This window comes from Chiloscyllium plagiosum, unplaced genomic scaffold (assembly GCF_037043375.1).
Source record: "Chiloscyllium plagiosum isolate Xiang-an unplaced genomic scaffold, Cpla_swu_hap1 HiC_scaffold_1, whole genome shotgun sequence".
In the NCBI taxonomy this organism is placed as follows: Eukaryota; Metazoa; Chordata; class Chondrichthyes; order Orectolobiformes; family Hemiscylliidae; genus Chiloscyllium; species Chiloscyllium plagiosum.
In genome coordinates, this window is record NW_028270139.1 from 89,884,735 (window position 1) to 89,906,439 (window position 21,705).

Below are 21,705 nucleotides of genomic sequence, written 5' to 3' on the forward strand. Positions count from 1 at the left end.
CTGGAGGAGGGTCCACCAATATCCCCATCCTCAATGATGGAAGAGCCCAGCATATCAGTGAAAAGGATAAGGCTGAAACATTTGCAGCAAACCTCAGACAAAAGTGATGAATAGATGCTCCATCTTGGCCTCCCCCAGCATTACAGATACCAATCTTCAGCAAATTCGATTCACTCCACTTGACATCAAGAAATGGTTGGAGATACTGGATGCTGCAAAGGCTATGGGCAACATTCCAGCAATATTACTGAAGACTTGTGCTCCAGAACTTGCCGATCCATTAGTCAAGCTTTTCCAGGACAGTTACAACACTAGCATTTACGCCAATGTGGAACATTTCCCAGGTCTATCCTGTACACAAACTCAACTTGGCTAATTATTGTCCCATCTCTCAATCTCAGTAAAGTGATGGAAGGAGTCATCAACAGTGCTGTCAGCACTGCTCAGCAATAACCTGCTCAGTGACACCCAGTTGGGGTTCCACCAGGGTCATTCAGCTCCTGACCTCATTACAGCCCTGGTTCAAACATGGACAAAAGAGCTGAATTCCAGAGGGGAGGTGAGAGTGACAGCCCTTGACATCAAGGCTGCATTCAATTGTTTGCGGCCTGAGCAAAACTGGAATCAAAACTGGGCATCAGGGGGCAAAGTCTCTGATGGTTGGCATCATACCTAGCACATAGGAAGGTGGTTGTGGTTGTTGGAGGTCAGTCATCTCAACTCCAGGATATCCCTGCAGGAGTTCATAGGGCAGTGTCCTTGGCCCAACCATCTTCAGCTTCTTATCATAAGGTCAGAAGTGGGGATGTTTGCGACGATTGCTTAATGTTCAGCACAATTCATGACTCCTCAGATACTGAATTCAAATGCCAGGCAATGACCATCTCCAATAACAGACACTCTAACCACCATCCCTTGACACTTAATGGTGTTACCATTACTGAATGCCCCACTATCAATATCCTTGGGGTTACCATTGACCAGAAACTCCAATGTACTTGCCACATAAACACTTTGGCTACAAGAGCAGATCAGAGGCCAGGAATACTGCAGTGAGTAATTTACCTCCTGACTTCCCAAAGCCTGTTCATCATCTAGAAGGCACAAGTCAGGAATGTGATAGAATATTCCCCACTTTCCTGGAAGAGTGCTGCTCCAACAATACTCAAGAAGCATGACACCATCCAGGACAAAGCAGCCCACATGATTGCCACTACATCCACAAGCATCTGCCACCAATGCTCAGTAGCAGCAGTGTCTACTATCTACTGCATAAATTCACTGAAGATTCTTAAATAGCACTTCCAAACCTCAACCACTTCCATCTAGAAGGACAAAGCAAGAGATACATGGAAATACCACAACCTGTAAATTTCCCCCCAAGCTACTCACCAACCTGACTTGGAAATATATCACCTTTCCTTCACTATGGCTGAGTCAATATCCTGGAATTCCCTTCCTAAGGGCATTGTTGGTCAACCCGTACCATGTGGACTGCAGTGGTTCAGGTTAACCACTCACCACTGTTAGGACCAGACTAACCCCTCTTCAAATGTATCAAGGAGATAGCCTAGACCTGAAATTTTGCTTATTTAAATGCAAGTGTAAGTGTAACTATTTATTGACATTTAAATACTTTGAAAGGTACATTTACTATTGCAACGTAGAGTAATGGATATCAATTTGAAGCCATCGTGGTCCCATAACCAGTAATATGCTAATGATCAGATATATCTATTGTTTGCGGATAAATATTTGATAGGGCAGAACTTCCTCAAAATGATATCATAGGATGTTTATCTTCCAAGGCAGTATTAAAAGATGGCACCACTTACAGAGTAGCATTCCCTCTGTCCTGCTCTTAGTGTCAGCCTGGATTATGGTTCAAATCCCGAGAGATGGTGTTCTAACTCTGAGGAAAGGATGCTACATTTAGCCACAGCTGACAGTACATTTCTAGCCTTACTTTTTTTCTCCCCACATATTATCCACATACCCAACACTTAAGACCTCACAAAAATGGTACATCAACCTCAAACAAGTATTATTGTGGCTCTTTGTGAAAACATCTTCAAATGGTCTAATATTATGTGTAGGTCGCAAGGCTCCATTCATAGTTCCCATGGGCACTGGTACTTCATAGATAAGTGCTTCTGAAATTCCTAACCTACATAATTTTACGGACCAGAAATCTGTGAACCATGACTATCCGTGTGGGGAGCCAGAACGTGTTGTTGGGATTAAGAGTTGTTCATTTATTTCACATTAACTTTTTTTCAGTTATTTCACATTAATTGGTTGAATTGCTGAATGTGTATTAGATGCAACAGAAGAAAATCATCCATGGTCAAATACACACTTGGTGACACATACAGTGAGAGCCAATTACTCCATAAATGGGTCAATCAACAGAAAGAGTTCCGAATAATTATCCTGAAGTGGGGCAATGATTTCAAAACCTACAGAGAACAAGAAAAAATTAGATGGTAACTCAAAACAGACTCTTGAAGGACTATACTGCATTTGGGGATTAAGTTGAACAGACCAATTGAAGGGTTTAGCCACTGGCCTTGTTTAAAATAAGAGTCTTCAGTTATGCTATATGTGCGGGTGGTTCATTACTAAGTATTGATTACAACAACACATTAGTTACAAATTAAAACAAAATTATTTTGGTATATTGCATACTTTATTAAAGAATTTATTTACAATTCTTACCAGCAGAATGAAAACTAAATATTCAGACAAGCAAAGTACACACCAGCAGATAAACATTCAAAATTATTTAAACAAAGAAGGAAAAGATTACAATTTAAAATTGCATTTGTACTTAACAGCAATCGAGACTTCTAACAAGCCATTGACAAAATGTAATCGATACAATTAATACAGGTTGGTGTCATTGTTTCGGAAAATGAATTACTTCAAACATATAGTGTGTTTCAGTAATTTTTTAAAAATTAGTATAATAAGCACAAGATTTTCTATTGTTATACTAACTGTAGTATTTTCTGACAGGCAATGCTAAAGTTATCACAAACTTAGAGGACCATAGGGATGCTCTCTTATGCGACAGAGATGACTGGTGATGGTTTAACCCGAGGATCACCACTTCAGGCAAAAGGAGAGGTTGAGAAGGAGAGTTCTTAATGGTAACCTCAGTTGTTACAGGAATTGAACTCATGTTGTCAGCGCTACTCTGCATTGAAAACCGTCCAGTAAACTGAAGTAACTGATTCATTCTTCTATTAAGTGGGCTCAATATCAACAACTAGATTATAGTCGTGCGTAAAACAGAAAGTTTTTGACATTACATCAGGCTAATTAACTCAAGTTTTGAGAGTTGGGCATTTGGTGCAACTGAGCAATTAATTTTTAGATCTAAGAAAAGATGTTCTAGGTGTCCATGTGGTACTTTGTTTTTGCTGAGGATTAGCTCCCCCTTCACTGCACCCCACTGTTGAGAAGAATTTCTAGTTTGCATATTTGAAACTGTTTAAATACTTCAATTCCAACTTAGACTAAAGCAATGATTTACAAACTTCATGCAAACCTTTTGCCCTAATTCTTGAGGAAGTAAAATAAACTACCCATAGAAAAGCAGATTTTTTCAAAAATTAAGGAATACTTGAAACTGATGACCTTGTCAGAAGACTCTTCAAGTGCCAAGGTTTGAATTTAAAAACTTAAACTAAAGAAAATACAAAACACTCTTGACTGCTGTATTAGAGAAATGAGATAATTGCTTTATGTGTACACAGTTCCTTTGTTTATATGCTAGATATTTCTGGTTAACAGTCTTCAAACCATAAGGCAAAAATAAAGTTACTTTTTCTTGTTTGAGTTTTCTGGTGGTAACCAGCCACCTGGCTGGAAGGTATTTGCTGTACTTGAGGGTTCTGAAGATAGGTCATCCTTTCCATAGTAAGTTGCAGAGGCATGTCCCTTGGTTTGGGTTCGAATTGGCCGTGCAACAAGACCTTCTTCATATTCTTTTTCTCTCCTAATCTCCTCCTTCTGTTGTACTTCATCGGCATTTATCTTAATCATTTTCCTATATTCTTCATTGTGTAGAATTTCCTTTGCAAATACAAAAAACAATTTTAAACATAAATTTCAACATTACTCATTAGGATATGTAGACCAAAACTATTTACTTTTGCACTGAATCAAGTTTGTTAAAAGAATTAAAATCTTAGTATATTGTTACAGCAAATACATTTGGAGACACTGAATTGCCAATTTATCACAAAAAATATTTCAACATAGTCGTTTCTCTATTTTGAGATGATCTTCCTTCTTTCACAGCTTTCATTCCAATATATTATTTTCCTACTAACCACGACATATTAATTTCACCATATTGCCAATCTTTTGAGGCACACTATTCAGAATTAAGGGAAAGAACTGATTGCTTTTTCAAATAACTCTGTGAGGCACTGAAGTTTATCTTGAAGAAAAAATGTCTCATTCAAGTCAAATGTGTTCTCATTGAAAGTTCTTCTGGTGTAGTTATAGCAATAAAAGCTATGACAGTAGATGCTGTTCTAGGCGTTTTTAATAAGAACCAGGACATTTTTGCACAAATATTTGCTTTAAAAGAGCTTCATCAGCTCCTATGTTCCCTTCAAGTCTCAGGTTTTCCAGGCTCACTGCATCCCCAACACCTCCCTTGTTTTTCTAACAATGACTTACAGTGCCTTAGATCAGCAGGATTTCAAAGCCTGAATGTTATTGGCACTTACCTGAACTGGTAACTATAGCTCCAGTTGAGTAGTCACCCTCTCCTCTAATTAAATCGCTTAGTACAGCAACACATTTCTAAAGTACATAAAATACTTCAAACACCTCTTCTACAATGTCAAACTAAACAAAGGTGTTGCACATTGAAATGGGTCACAGAAACACTGCACGAATGGTATTGAGGGTGAAGCTGAAAGAACCTTGCAGGTATTAATAGGTAACTCAGCACAAATTAACAAAACCAATGCAATATGGGACAACTTCAGCATGCAAATCAGAGGACGCTGTGATCAAATTATACAACTTTCTGGTCAAACTGCACTCTTGAGAAATGAGACCAATGCTGATGCTAGGAGACAAGGAAGATATTTAAGAACAGGATGCTCTGGAATTACAAGGCTAAATAGTTAAAGTCAAGGGTCTAACTAAGGAAAACTTTATATTGAGGGAGGAGATGAGTGAAGAGTCTTTTATTGGTAGCAGCCAGTGTCTACTATCTACAAGACACACTGCGGAAATTCACCAAGATCCTTAGACGACACCTTCCAAACCCTGCCCACTTCCATTGAGAAAGAAAAGGGCAGCAGATACATGGAAACACCACAACACCACAGTTTTCCTCCAAGCCACTCACCATCCTGACTTGGAAATATACCACCTTTCCTTCACTATGGCTAGGTCAATATCCTGGAATTCCCTCCTTAAGAGTTAGGAGAATAGAAAAATATAAATATAGAATATAACTAAGTTAAATCGCAAGAGATGCAGTAGGAAACAAGGATTCAAACTATCAAAAAGCAAATTTAGGATAGTTAGCATTAGGTTATTTTTCACAAGAAGTGTGATAGCACATGGAATAAACTTCCGAACAGAATGATGAGGCAAATAATTTGATATCATATGAAAAGAAACTGGATACTGCAATGTGGGCAACTTCATATCCTTTCAGGATGGATCAAATAAATTGGATCTGAAACAACTGATCCAATCAAGTTCAAAGACTTGATATATTGGTTGGGGCTATTTCCTATTGGGAAATATAATTGGGATTATTCCCAGCTTTGCTGAAGTTCAGTGGGAGGGAACTTTGGTTCATCAACACGGCAGCAACTGGTGGTTGAGCAGAAAAGAATAGTAAGACCAACAGCGTCACAATAAAATGGTATTGCACACATTCGATAGAATAGCTGCTGAACATTTCCCTCGTTGTCATTTTGAGTGCTTACGCATTCTACCAGTTATCTGTCTCTCTAATGAAACTGGGTTAGTGATGAAGGGCTGAGGATCCTGGAATTGGATTTATTAGAGTTCAGAAGGTTGAGGGGAGATCTAGTAGAAACTTACAAGATAATGCATGGCTTAGAAATGGTGGACGCTGGGAATTTGTTTCCATTAAGCGGGGATACGAGGACCCGTGGGCACAGCCTTAGAAATAGATGGGGTCAATTTAGAACGGAAATGAGGTGACATTTCTTTAGCCAGAGAGTGGTGGGTCTGTGGATATTCATTGCCACGGAGCGTAGTGGAGGCTGGGATGTTAAATGTCTTCAAGGCAGAGATTGATAAATTCTTGATCGCGCAAGGTATTAAGGGATATGGTGAGAGTGTGGGTAAGTGGCGTTGAAATGCCCATCAGCCATCATTGAATGGTGGAGCGGACACGATGGGCCGAACGGCCTTACTTCCCTTCCTATGTCTTATGGTCTTATTGAACCAAACAATTATTGATTCTATTAAAAGCAAAATGCAGATGCTGGACATCTAAACAAAAACAAAATTCCGGAGAAACTCAGCAGGTCTGGCAGCATCTGTGGAGAGAGAAACTGAATGTTTCAAGTCCAAACTAACCTTTCTTCAGAACCAAAGAAGACTATACTAATTTTCTTTCCTCTCTCCATAGCACTTCTATTTCCTATTTCAAAATTACTATTGAACCTGTTTTTATCACATTTTCTGGCAGAATTTACTCAAGGACAACACCTTACTCAATTAGGTACTTGCCATCTTTCAGATCCCCATTTCACTCATTGGATTAGAATACACACTGCACTTAAATGTTTCATTTCAGTGTAGTGTAATTAAGACAAAATATGCTTAAAATGTTTACTAATTCAGAGTTTTAACAAAATCAAGTATTATAAAGGTCAATTACATTCCAACTAATGTAAGGGATAAAAATGTCACGTCAAAGATAGACCAGGAGGAAAAGACAGATTTTGTGAAGAGAGTTTCAGAAATACAATGGATTAAAGGAAGGAGTCAGAAGAATGGAGAATTCAAAGGGAGGTTTCATAGATTTGCAGGTAGGTACAATTGGAAGGGGGGGGGGGGGAGCAAAGCCATTTAAGAATTTTTTTTTGAGGAATTGTGAGACAGGCAGACAATGATTTCCATTCCTTTCCCATCAGTGACCAAGATGGGCTTTTCCAACAGTTGACAATAGTTATATGGTCACCAATAGATTAACCCCGATCCTGGATTTTATTCGATTTCAAATTTCACCATCTGCTGTGGTGGGATACAAACCCATGTCTCCAGAACATTAGCTTGAGGTAGTAGATTACCAGTCTGGTGATATCACCACGAAACCACCACTCCCCAGTTCACAAACATTCTCTCTACAGCAGTGTGTACCATCTACATTATGTGCGGCAAATATTCAACAAGACTTGTTAGATAGCACCTTCCAAATCCACAACCACTACATTCTCGGAGGATACTACTCAGATCCTGACTTGGAAATATACTGCTGTTCCTTCAGTGTTACTCAGTCAAAGTCCTGGAACAGTCTCCCTTACAGTGTTGCAGGCCTATCTATTCTAAATGGACTCCAGCACATAAAGCAGGTAGCTCACTGCCACCTTCTCATGGCCAGCCAGGGATGGGCATTAAATGCTGGCCCAGCCAGCGACGCTCACATCTCATGGATACACGTTAAAAAATAGTAATTAACAGGTTAAATCGGATTTCAGAAAGGTAGTTGAAGGCTGGTTGCTCTTAGATTATAGGTGATATACCAGAGGAGAAAGTGAGGACTGCAGATGCTGGAGATTAGAGCTGAAAAATGTGTTGCTGGAAAAGCGCAGCAGGTCAGGCAGCATCCAAGAAGCAGCAGAATCGACATTTCGGGCATAAGCCTTTCTTCAGGAATGAGGAAGGAGTGCCAAGCAGGCTAAGATAAAAGGTAGGGAGGAGGGACTTGGGGGAGGGGCGTTGGGAATGCAGGGCAGAGGAGATGACCTGGGGGGTGCAGTGAGAGAGGGACTCACTGAAATTCTTGTAGAGGGAGAGAGCTTCTTCAAGGAAGGCATCCTTGCAATAGGATTCGCAGTAGATTAAAATCAACTAGGAGAAAGTGAGGACTGCAGATGCTGGAGATCAGAGCTGAAAAATGTGTTGCTGGAAAAGTGCAGCAGGTCAGGCAGCATCCAAGGAGCAGGAGAATCGACGTTTTGGGCATATACCAGAGGGACAATATTAAATGGTCCTACATTTGAATCCATTTGTGGTCTTGCAAAAAAAAATTAGCCTTAGCGACTGAGTTAAAAGGAAAAGACATTTTTCAATAATGAAGTTGGAAAACAAATAACAATGTGTGATGTATTTTCATGATGTATTGTAGAATAAATCTACTGTATCTCAGGGTATTCCTCTGAGATCAATGTTTGAAAAGCACTGCCATACTCAGAGTACATATCTCTGTTAGTGTTTATCTTGTCTCTTAAATGTGTTGTAGTAACAGCCTTAGACCATCTATTCTAATTAGGGGAATTATATTAACACTAATTGTGCACAGGTGTGACAAGAGAAGAATATACCTTAAGTGATATCTTGAAATGAAAGTAACAAGACAATACCACATCATGCTAATTTTCATTAGCAATACTGAAATTATGACAGAGAAGTTCAAAACTTAAACTACATATTATCACAATTAAATACAGTACTATAATTCATTATTTCTACAACAATGGGATCTAGACTTGACACTGAAATGTAAATTCAGTCTGATTAGTGCAAACTATTCAATTTGTGTTTGTGCTACTGCTTCTAAACTACAAAAGCGTACAGTAAATAGAATTTAAAAAAACATATCAATTGTTGATTTATTTCTGAACTGTAGTTGGAGCTCACTATAGTTTTGTTGCTCTAGTCATTTTGGTAGGAATTTTACATACTATTTAAATCAAGGGACAAATTGTGAAGTCAAATAAAATAGATGGGACAATTAAAAGTGAATTCTTAGGAAGTTAGTATATATAAATACGCTCAAATAAGGGGTTTTGAGAGGTCACAAATATCACATGTACATGATCTTGGGCCTTCTTTAAGTTGAGGACTAACTCACACCAGATTACAAGGTCAGCAACATACAAGTATTCTATAGCACTTACACTTTCCCACAGACGTTCAATGAGTTTTTGTTTTGGAAAGTATTGGGCTGTCTTCTTTTTCCAATTGGTAGTGTCCATTCTAATTCCACTCTAGTGGGGTGTACATCCAGGAAGTGAAGTATGTGTCCTGTCAATCTCAATCATATTTTTGCCATAATGTTTTGAAGGCACCTCTGACAAATTCTCTGTAGCACCTCTTTAAGGGTAATGTTGTCTCTCTGTGTGATGTTCCAGATTTTATGTAGGAAAACTGGTGGAAGGTGTCCAACTTGTTCCTCTTTTCCATGTCTCGTGGAATTGACTGAATTTGGTACTACTACAGACTGGTTGGGTTGGGTGGGTTTCTAGTATTGTTGCTAGAAGACTGATGCTACTCAACATTCATTCTTGAGTGGATGCTCACCTTCCCATCACCCTTTCTGGAGATGTTCCAAGTCGGTAAGAAGTCAACATCCTTGATGTTCTGTTGCCTGATGGTGATGGGAAGGCCTTGTTACTATTGTCTTGGTCTTATCACAGTTAAATGCATAGACCAACTGTGGCACCATTACTCTTCAGACTGGTGGTCCTGTGCTGGAATGTGAGAGATTTTGTGGCCAGCCAATAAGTGATATCATCTGCTACTTAGAGAATAATTACAACACCTTAGCAATATACATTGTGTACTTTTTGGGTGCTTACATGACATTTGGTTCCTATTTCAAGAAACCAAAATAGCAGAAATGTTTACATTTACAGAATATAATCTTATGCTTGTGATGGATATAAAAATGAAAGCTATGTTATTGAGACTAACGTAGCCACATCTAGATCAGAGACTTCTGTAATTACTGAAGTGAGACCAAAAATCGTCCAAGGTTTTTAGTATAATGTCTGAGCATCCATGCAGACCACGCATGATGCATACTGTCACTATCCTGACCATTTTCAATTGGGACTGTAGCTTTGGTAAAGCATTAAGACCAAAACAGAAAAACAACATGTGACTTGTGACCCAGTGTGCTCAGTGTGGAGTATAAAATGCACAGGCGATGCAAAATTTACAGCCTGGTACTTCTGTGTGGCAAAGAAACACGTCTCTTTATGGGATCTCTGACCAAATTATGTAAAGATTCTGAATCCTTTAATCAAGACCTGGACATTATTGGCCTTTGAATCAGCATTGGCATCAGTGAGAGGGGCCCTGCTTGGAATGTGGACAAACATGGAGGAGTGGTGGCCTGGCAGCAGCAAGGCCGAGTAAATGCTGAAGGAGAAGGCATCTGGTGGCAGGAGCAGTAACACAAGGACAAGGCAAATGCAGCTCCAGTCCAGTCTGAGGTCTCCAGTGAGCGAAGAGTAGATCTCAGGGTTAATCTCCTGGTTCAGACTTGCAGGCTGAGTCAAGGCTTCAGGTCCGCGGCTAGGCTCAGATACCTAATAGTGGAGGTGGTGACGGCGGCGAGTGTGGTCCCAGTGCAGGACCCTGCATCACCGGCAATAGCTTCATCAGCAAGGTTGGTCAGCATGAACTCACGGCGACGGCGGCATAGATGGAGGCAAGATGGCACCAGAGAGTGGTGACTCTTTGTTCCAGGTGGTGCTGGAGCGTGGTGACACCAAACAGCTTTTCATTGTATTTGTAATAAATACACGGGACAATAAATCAAATCAAATTTAAATGTTGAAAAAAAATCCTTGAATTTAACTTAGTTTTTGTTACAGTTGAAAACTGCTACATTTTCAATACAATGTTTACCAATTTCAACTGTAACAAGTTGTTCATTTGTGACAATGAATTAGGCTGACAATTAGACTTTAGAAAAATCAAATGAATTTGGTATAGTTCTCTTTTAAGAAACAACTTTGAACAAGTTAATTTTTCAACAAATCAACCATTATTTTCACATATTGTCATAGCTGATTTCTAATTCGAGGTTTTGAGTCAGGTTGCATGAAAAGGTATTGCTTTGCTTTTAGCAAGATAGCAGTCCGGATTTGAAATAGTAACAGACTTGTACATTTACACGCTCGTGTACTTGGGTAGGAGTCTGAAACGATTCAAAACATTGACATGTAATATCTCCCACAGGGAGAACTGCATCAAGTCAGCAGATGGTTCCTGATAATAGTTATTTATATGCATGTCGCTGAGAGGCTGGCAGAGAATACATTTCTCTGAAATAATATCTTCCACCAAGATTCACCACTATACCTCAATATTTTTCCTACTGTATACCTAACAAAATCAATTATTTGCCTACTTTATTATTTATTGTAGATAGCATTCAAAGGGTTAATCATTGCAACCATAAAATAAAACATGGTCTAACTATGTGACTTGCTTGTGATTTAAATGAAAGATGCAAATTCTGTGAAACAATATTCAAGTTTTTCTTATTTTACCATTTGTGCAACTAAGTTAATCTTAAATACTGTTTTTAGTACTATTTAAAGGGACATGAAGCATATTTGCGTAGTATGAAGTGCAAAACATGTTCAATATTCAACTGTTTACTTAGTAAAGTATTAAATATAATTGTAAGGGGTTTCAGTCTGTAGGCAGAGCTGCCCAACATGCCTTTTCTTGCCAATAGTAAATATCTGAAACAACCATTGTTTAACATACTCATTGAACATCGCGGATCATTGTACATATCTTCTGATTAGTAAGACTCAAATTAAAATTTGTCATGGTCTTGTTATTTTGATGAGCTTTTAAAAATCATAATAATTTAATCTTTCTTTATAAAAACATCATAACAATCAACAAATTAATCTGAATAGCTGTTGTTATTGAAGGGACAATACCTTGTCCTGTTTTGATCCTTTTTTGCAAATCCAGCTTTGTTTCAAAAGGTTTTTTCATATTTGAATAAGCGCCAGACTAATAATACACTCATTTGCAAGTACATAAATCATAAGATAGCTTTTCAATGAAGCCAGTTGCTTGCTGTTTGTCAGGGTTCACATGATGTAACCAGAAAAGCATAACCCAGTATGTACATTAAAGTTGTAGTATTTGCAATTTTCAGCATTAATGCCCCTCAAACTGTGTAGACATTCTGGATGAGACATCCCTGTAATAAAATGCATTGAACTATAAAGATGCTTAACCCATTTCTGGAGAGCACAGGGACAGAGAGAGACAGAGAGAGAGGAAGGGAGAGAGGGAGAGAGAGAGAGAGAGAGAGAGAGAGAGAGAGACAGAGACAGAGAGAGAGAGAATAACAAAGAATTTTGATCAAATCATAAAACATACTGTTAAACATTTTATATATTATTCATGAATCTCCCATGGTATGGCCGACTGAAAATGTTAAGACTAACTATTATTGGCATCAAATGAGGCAGATATAAATGAGGAGCTTGTGAGTTTCAGTGGTAATTTGTGCTGTGACCTTCTTTTACATATCTTGCCTATAAACAGTTGGACTTGCTTCTCAATTATATAGAACTTAAAGCATAAAATACTTTATTTGAATAAAATACTTTATTTGACCCAACTGCTGTCTGCTGGTGTTCAGCCTCCTCCAAATTCTCATCATCTGTTTTTCTAAAATATATCCTTCAACTTTTACTCCTCATATGCCTAGTTAACTATAAATCTACATCTAGCTTTCCATTAAACACATCTATAGTCTACTCTCACACAGATTTTTCTAATGCCATCCTGACACAGACAGTAAAAGGCATGCATTGCAGCACATAATGATACCTCCTATGATGGTTTTCCCCTTTGTAATGACCTAGCTAAATCTGGGGAACCACCATTTGGTGAATCAATCTATGCACCTAGATCCTACTGCTCCAAACAGAAGGTAGGATGTGGAGGTGCCGGTGCTGGAGCTGGACTGTTGTGGACAAAATCAGAAGACACATGAGACCAGGTTATAGTCCAACAGGTTTATTTGAAATTACAAGCTTTTGGAACGCTGCTCCTTTGCCAGGTACCTGATGAAAGAGTCGTGCTCCGAAAGCTTGCAATTTCAAGGTGTCGTGTGACTTCTGACTTTGTTCAAACAGAAGGTAGGTGTTAAGTTTTAAGGGAAAGTAGTCCCAGTCTTTTCTGAATTGGTTTTGAATACATAACTTCACCTCTCCCAATTTTTAATATAAACTACACAATAAAGGAAATTATATCCTTTTACACTTATTCTATGTATAGTACTCACATGTGAAAACAGCTAGTCATGGTGATGTTAGATTATGTAGAATTGGAGCTTGAATGAGCAGGGCTCCAGATACAATGTCTTCTATAATATATTTTTTATCCATTCACAGGATGAGGGCATCGCTGGCTAGGCTAGCATTTATTGCCCATCCCTAATTACCTAGAGGGCAGTTGAGAGTCAACCACATTGCTGTGGGTCTGGAGTCACATGTAGGCCAGACCAGGTGAAGATGGCAGTTTCCTTCCCTAAGGGACATTAATGAACCAGATGGGTTTTTATAACAATTGACAATGGATTCATAGTCATCATTAGACACTTAATTCCAGATTTGTTTTTGTCAGTGAATTCAAATTCCACTGTCTGCCGTGGTGGGATTCGAACAGGGGTCCCCAGAACATTATCTGGGTCTCTGGATTAACAGCCCAATGATAATATCACAAGGCCATTGCCTGTCCTGGATTGGTAAGGTAAATAGTTTACTTTTTATTCTTTATTTTTCAATAGTTTCTTTGGGAATTTAGAATAGTGGGAATGGAGGCTATGGCAGTTGAATGTTCCTTCTGCACAATGTGGGAGGTAAGGATCACCCGTAGTGTGCCTGCTGAGTTCATCTGCGGGAAGTGCACCCAGCTCCAGCTCTTCGAAAACCGCATTAGGGAACTAGAGCTAGAGCTGGATGAACTTCGGATCATTTGGGAAGTGGAGGGGTTATTGAGAGGAGTTACAGGGAGGTAGTCACACCTCAGGTGCAAGAAAAAGGCAAATGGGTTACCGTCAGGAGACGGAAAGAGAATCGGCAAGCAGTGCAGGGATCCCCTGTGGCGGTTCCCCTCAACAACAGGTATATTGTTTTGGATATTGTTGCGGGAGACGACTTACTGGGGTAAGCCATGGGGTGCAGGTCTCTGGCACAGAATCTGTCCCTATTGCTCAAAAGGGAAGGGGAGAGAGGAGCAGAGTATTAGTCAGTGGGGATGCCATAGTTAGGGGGACAGATAGGAGGTTCTGTGGACATGCGACAGACTCATGGTTGGTGTGTTGCCTCCCAGGTGCCATGGTTCGTGATATCCCGGATCGTGTTTTTGGGATCCTGGAGGAGGGGGTGAAGCCCCAAGTTGTGGTCCACACAGGCACTAATGACATAGATAGGAAAGGGGATGGGGATTTAAAGCAGAAATTCAGGGAGTTGAATGGAAATTTGGAGCTAGAATAAACAGAGTTTTTATCTCTGATCTGTTGCTGTGCCAGTTCCCCCAGTTATAACTCTTGCCCTGTGGTATTTACCTATTCCTTTCCATCGCTAAGGTACACATAACCGAATTGTGGTCACTATCATCAAAGTGCTCACCCACTTCCAAATCTAACACCTGGCTAGGTTCATTACCCAGTACCAAATCTAATGTGGCCTCGCCCCTTGTTGGCCTGTCTAAATACTGTGTCAGGAAACCCTCCTGCACACATTGGACAAAAACTGCCCCATCTAAAGTAGTAGAACTATAGTACTTACAGTCAATATTGGAAAGTTAAAGCCCCCATTACAACTATCTTGTTACTCTTGCTCCAATCCAGAATCATCTTTGCAATTCTTTACATCTTTGGAACTATTTGGAGGCCTATAGAAAACTCCCAACAGGGTGACCTCTCCTTTCCTGCTTCTAACCTCAGCGCATACTACCGCAAATGTCCTTTCTGCCACAGTAATACTGTCTTTGACTAACAATGCTACACCTCCCTGTCTTTTACCATCTCCTTGTTCTTATTGTCGTCATTGTCCACAGGAATAGTGCCAGAAGACTGGAGAATGGCAAATGTTGTTCCTTGTTCAAGAAGGGGAGTAGAGAAAACCCTGGTAATTATAAGCCAGTGAGCCTTACTTCGGTTGTGGGTAAACTGTTGGAAAAGATTGTAAGAGATAGGATCTATAATCATCTAGAAAGGAATAAGTTGATAAGGGTTAGTCAACACCGTTTTGAGAAGGGTAGGTCGTGCCTCACAAAACTTGAGTTTTTTGAGAAAGCGACCAAACAGGTGGATGACGGTAAAGCAGTTGATGTGGTGTATATGGAGTTCAGCAAGGTGCTTTGTAAGATTCCCCATGATAGGCTATTGCAACAATTACAGAGACATGGGATTGAGGGTGATTTAGCAGTTTAGATCAGAAATTGGCTTGCTGACAGAAAACAGCGGTGGTGGTTGATGGGAAATGTTCGTTCTGGAGTTCTGTTAGTAACGGTGTACCGCAAGGATCTGTTTTGGGTCCACTGCTGATTGTCATTTTTATATGACCTGGACGAGGGCATAGAAGGATGGGTTAGTAAATGTTTGGATAACACTAAGGGTGGTGGTGTTGTGGACAGTGCCGAAGGATGTTGCAGGTCACAGTGGGGCATAGGTAAGCTGCAGAACTGGGCTGAAAGGAGGCAAATGGAGTTTAACACGGAGAAGTGCAAGGTGATTCACTTTGGAAGGAACACCAGGAATAAAGAGTACTGGGCTAACGGTAAGATTCTTGGCAGTGTAGATGAGCAGAGAGATCTTCGTGTCAGTGTACATAGATCATGAGAGTTGCCACTCAGGTTGATAGAGTTGTTAAGAAGGCATACGGTGTGTTAAGCTTTTATTGGTAGAGGGATTGAGTTTTGGAGTGATGAGGTCATGTTGCAGATGTACAAAACTCTGGTGTGTCTGCACTGGAAGTATTGCATACAGTTCTGGAACTGTATTACAGGAAGGAGGTGGAAGCTTTGGAAAGGTTCAGAGGCGATTTACTAGGATGTTGCCTGGTATGGAGGGAAAGTCTTATGAGAAAAGGCTGAGGGACTTGAGCCTATTTCCATTAGAAGAAGGTTGAGAAATGACTTAATTGAAACAAATAAGCTAATTAGAGGGTTAAATAGGGTGGACAGTGAGAGCCTTTTTCCTCGGATGGTGATGGTTAGATCAAGGGGACATAGCTTTAAATTGAGGGGTGATAGATACAGGACAGATGTCAGATGTAGTTTCTTTACTGAGAGAGTAGTAGGGGCATGGAACGCTCTGCCTTGCCAACTTTATGGGCATTTAAATGGTCATTGGATAAACATATGGATGAAAATGAAATAGTGTAGGATAGATAGGCTTCAGATTGGTTCCAAAGGTTGGCGCAACATCGGGGCCGAAGGGCCTGTACTGCACGGTAATGTTCTATGTTCTAAGTACGCCTGCCAGCTGGTTTACATAGGATCTTAATGCACGGCCAGCGACTCCATCCCGGCCAGTCGCTTTCCATGGGTTTATGCTCAAGGTGGCCAATCGGAAGTCTGAAGCAGTGACTGTGGGAAAAGGTGCACCCAATGCTGTTGGGGCAGGTGACATCGTTTCACTGACCTTCTGTTCAAAACGAGCATAGAATGCATTGAGCTCACTTTGTAGCCCATATATCATGCAGATCTTGCCACCGTCAACTTATGGTCGTATGGTTAGTCTGTGACTCTAATCTGGTATTTTCTCTTGGCATGCCTGATGGCTTTACAAAGATCATACCTAGATTTCTTGTATAAGCCTCTTTTTTATTTCAAAAATATATTTTATTCATAAAATACTTTGATGATATGTACAATTGGTCATTGAAGGGCTTATGCCCGAAACGTCGATTCTCCTGCTCCTTGGATGCTGCCTGACCTGCTGCGCTTTTCCAGCAACACATTTTTCAGCTCCGATCTCCAGCATCTGCAGTCCTCACTTTCTCCCTGTACAATTGGTCATGCCATACATATGTAAACATTCCATTTCTTTGCATACCGAGACACAGTAATCATTCATTTTAAAGGTCTGTACGATTACTCTCCACACATTTAGCTGGGGGTCAGCGGAAGCACCTTACTGCGTCAGACCCCTGTGCTTAGGCAGGCAGATGTTACACAGTGGTCTTTCCCCACCGTGCCTTGGCGGCAGCTGCCCCAATCTTCAGCGCGTCCCTCAACACATAGTCCTGGACCTTGGAATGTGCCAGTCTGCAACATTCAGTTGGGGTCAACTCCTTCAGCTGGAAGATCAACACGTTGCGGACCACCCAGAGAGCGTCCTTCACCGAGTTGATGATCGTCTCGGTGTGCGTCCCGGGGAACAGGCCGTAGAGCACGGAGTCCCGCGTCACGGTGCTGCTCGGGACGAATCTCGACAAACACTATTGCATTCCTCTCCAGACTTCCTCTGCATAGGCACATTCCAGAAGGAGGTGTGTGACAGTCTCGTCCCCACCGCAGCCGCTATGAGGGCAGCGTGCGGTGCGGCAGAAAGTCTGGGCGTGCATAAAGGATCTCACAGTCAGAGTCCTTCTCGCCACCACCCAAGCCATGTCTTGGTGCTTGTTGGAAAGTTCTGGCGATGAGGGATTCTACCAAATGACTTTGACAGTCTGCTCAGGGAACCGCTCGATAGGATCCGCCCTCTCCTTTTCCTGAAGGGTCTCCAGGACACTACGTGCTGACCACTTCCAGATGGACTTGTGGTCAAAAGGTGTTTTTCTTCATAAATTTCTCCACGAAGGACAGGTAGTACGGAACGGTCCAACTACTCGAAGCGTTCCACGGCAGCGAGGCCGGGCCCATCCTTCGCAACACCGGGGACAGGTAGAACCTCAGTACGTAGTGACACTTGATGTCTGCGTACCAGGGATCCACGCGCAGCTTGATGCAGCCACACACAAAGGTGGCCATCAGGGCGAGGGTGGCATTGGGCGTGTCTTTTCCCACATTGCCCAGATCTTTATACATTGTGTCCCTTCGGACCGGACCATTTTTGATCTCCACATGAGTGGAAGATGGCCTAGGTGACTGCAGTGGCACAGGTTCTGGGGATAGGCCATACCTGTGCCACATATAACAACACTGACAATGCCTCACACCTGATGACCAGGTTTCTCCAGCGATGGAGAGCGACCGTTGCTCCCATCTGCCTAGTTTCTGTCTCATCTTCCTGATCCACTCCTCCCAGGAATTGGCGCACGCCCCAGCCCCACCGAACCAAATACCCAGCACCTTCATGTCGTCAGTCTTGACGGTGAAGGGGATAGAGGATTGGTCGGCCCAGTTCCCGAAGAGCACGACCTCGCTCTTGCCTCGATTTACCTTGGCCCCCGAGGCCCACTCGAACTGGTCACAGATGCACAACGTCATCCATGTACAGGGAGGCCTTAACCTGCAGGGCCCCACTGCCGGGAATAGTCACCCCTCTCAGGCTCGCATCCTTCCTGATGGATTTGGCAAATGGCTCTATGCAACACACAAACAAGGCAGGAGAGGGGGCAATCCTGCCTGACTCCAGATCTTACAGGGAAGCTATCCGATTCCCACCCATTGATTGAGACTGCTTTGACAGTTGGTGTAGAGCAGTCTGATCCAATTACCGATTCCCTCCCCAAAGCCTATTTTGGAGAGGACATCCCTCATATATGTATGCGATATCCTGTCAAAGGCTTTCTCCTCGTCCAGGCTGATGAGGCAGGTGTCCACCTCCCTGTCCTGCACGTAGGCGATCGTATCCCTGAGGAGTGAGAGACTCTCAGTGATCTTCCTGCCCGGTATAGCACAGGTTTGGTCAGGGTGGATCACCGATCCCAGAGCAGACCTGACGCGGTTGGTGATGACCTTTGACAAGATTTTGTGATCCGCATTCAATAGTGAGATTGGTTTCTAATTTCTTGTATAAGTCTTAAATACGTTACTGATGGCATGGTGGCTCAGTGATTAACACTGCTGCCTCATGCTGCCAGGGACCTGGGTTCGAGTCCACCTTTGGGTGACTGTGTGGAGTTTGCACATTCTCCCCCTGTCTGCATGGGTTTCCTCCAGTTTCATCCTGCAGTTCAAAGATGTGCAGGTTAGGCAGTTTGGCCATGCTAAATTGCCTATAGTGTCCAGAGATGTGCAGATGAGATTGATTAGCCATGGGAAATGCAAGGTTACAGGGATAGGGTAGGTGTGTGAACTCGAGTGGCCTACTCTTTGAAGGGTTGGTGTGGACTTGATGGGATGAGTGGCCTGCCTCCGGCTGCAGGGATTCTATAATTCTAAGTCAGGGTCCCCGACTTGAATTCCTCAGACCTGGACTTCAAAAACACTTTTCGAATGGACAACAATTTGTAGACAATGCCAAACTGCAGTTTCTTACCAAGCAATGCACTTGGGTTTTTTCTGAGATGTCACTCTGTTTCAAACTTAGCATCAGCTGCTGTTTCCAAGGTCCTATGCCTCCCCAATTTCTAAGGTAAGCGGTGTAGGCCTCTAGCCTCAACCACAATTTATATTCCACTCCATGCTGCACTCTCACAATCCTGCTGGTTATCTGACTCCTCAGGTAACCTTCCAAATGTGGGTAGAGGAAAGGTGAAATTTCCCCGGTGAGTGACTAGGAAGTGCTGAGGGCAAGGAGGGTTAGTAATCTGGGAGGAATGGGTAAGTGAGACACATTTAGGGAAGATGTTGCACGTGATTGTGAGACTGGTAAACCATGAGTTCTGGTGGGATGTGGATGAAGAAGAGATAGAGTGAATGTGAGGTAATAGGATGACATCACCCTTGCGGAAGCAATTAACTTTCTTCCAACACTCTTCTAGACCATGGATACTGCACTAACCCAGACGGCAACTTCACATCAGTTTGGCACGGTCTGGTGTTGTGACCTTTTCTGGCTGCCCTGGGGAAAGGGGATGACCTCCTGTCCACTCCCCTGCCCTTTGGGTCCTTGTCCATGAACAGGAATGCCAACTTTCCTCTGTCAGTCATCCCCTTTGGATATCTTCACACATTAGAACTGTGAAAATCAATTCCGGACTTGCAGCATTTAGAATGGTGTGTAGCTAGTGTTTAAATATAGCGCCTGCTGAATAAATGATGGGTATTTCTATCACAGCACAACCCGTAATAGCACGGTGTCTTGGAGGCATTTAGTGAATCTTAATGAGGTGAGTAACATAAATTGTACAAGAAAATTGCTCAGGGTCACAAGGGGAAGTGCTTCTGTAAAATGCCACAAAATTGACACTTAGTCAAATTTAAGGAAAATTCAGCACAGATTTTTTCATAAAACAAAAACAGAAATTGCAGTTCTGGTAGCTTCCTTGGAGAGAAAGAAGAGTTAACATTTTGAGTCTAGTGACCCTTCTTCAGAATTGATAGAAGCTGGGAAAAGGTGGCGTACATGCTGAAGACAGGGGGTGCTGAGAAAAGAAATGAATGAATAGGAGGAGGTGGAGCCTGGAGAAGGAGACCAGCAGTTAGACAGACAAAGGGGCAGATGCCAGGAAGAAAACACATCTGGTAACGGACACCATATGCAGGTGAAAATGATTTGGCTCTGCTAAAGGCAGCCCATGTCATCGCTGGGCTTGGGGTGTGGGATGGGTAAACTACATAGAAAGAGGTGTACAGGAAAATGCTGTTCTTTCAGCTTGTGTTGACCCTCACTGGAGCACTGCAGCAAGCCCAAGACTGAGATGTTAGCCAGGGAAGACTAGTGTGTTGGAAACAGCAGGCAACTAGAAGCTCAGAGTTATGTTTGCATACAGAACGTTGGTGTTTTGCAAAGCAGTCACACAGACTTGTTTCCCCAGTGTACCGTGGACCACATTGTGAGCAGCAAATATAGTAGACTAGATTGAATGAAGTGTTGGTAAATTCATGCTTCACCTGCTTCAGATATCACATGCAAAGAAACCAACTAAGATAAACCAGGAAATTATGCTTTTTAAACTGGTGAGAAGGGCCTTGTCCTCAATGATCAATAAAGACTCCATGGTGTCCATTTTCATGGTAAATGCCATTTCATCATAGCAGAAAGGTTAGCAGTACCTCTAAAAGAAATTCATTCCTCATCATTTAGCCTGGAATTTCCTCCATTACAGCATTCTTGGTCAACCTACAGCATATGGACCATAGCGATTCAAGAAGGCAGCTCACCACCACCTTCTTAAGGGCAACTAGAGGTAGGCCTAGAGGTGGCCTACGTCTCAGAAGTGCATAAAAAAACTACGTGCTTTGTAAAAAGAAGTTTTTTTTCTCACATCATGTTTGCTGCTTTTGCTAATCACTTCACATGTCTGCCCTTTGGTTCAAGATTCTTTTACAAGCAGGAACAATTTCTCCTTATTTTTCTTTTCCCAGTCTGCTCATAATTTTGAAATTCAGATCGGTTCTCAGCTTTCTCATCTACAAAGAGAACTGTCCCAACTTCTTAAATCTCTAGTCATAACTGAAATTTCTCATTGCTGGAACAATTCTTGTAAATTGCTTCTGCACTATCATGTAAATGTGCATGTATATGAACGGCTTTCAATCACTTCTAATTGGATTTTTCAGCGAGCAAAACAAATGCTGGGGCATTATAGATAGGAATATGGTAAAAGCTAAAATTTCAACAGCAGTTTATGTTTACAT

At 41.6% G+C, this 21,705-nt stretch overlaps 1 protein-coding gene across 2 annotated transcripts in view; it reads right to left on the reverse strand.

Annotated features, from left to right (window-relative positions):
• Nucleotides 1-3,773: 3,773 nt before the first annotated feature.
• The window catches only part of ndufaf2 (NADH:ubiquinone oxidoreductase complex assembly factor 2), a 160,011-nt gene continuing 142,079 nt past the window's right edge, over nucleotides 3,774-21,705 (reverse strand). For both annotated transcript variants that reach the window (XM_043689375.2, XM_043689369.2), the window contains one exon: nucleotides 3,774-4,080. In XM_043689375.2, the coding sequence (XP_043545310.2) occupies nucleotides 3,826-4,080 (255 nt within the window). In that variant the 3' untranslated portion in view covers nucleotides 3,774-3,825. The remainder of the gene's footprint in view (nucleotides 4,081-21,705) is intronic.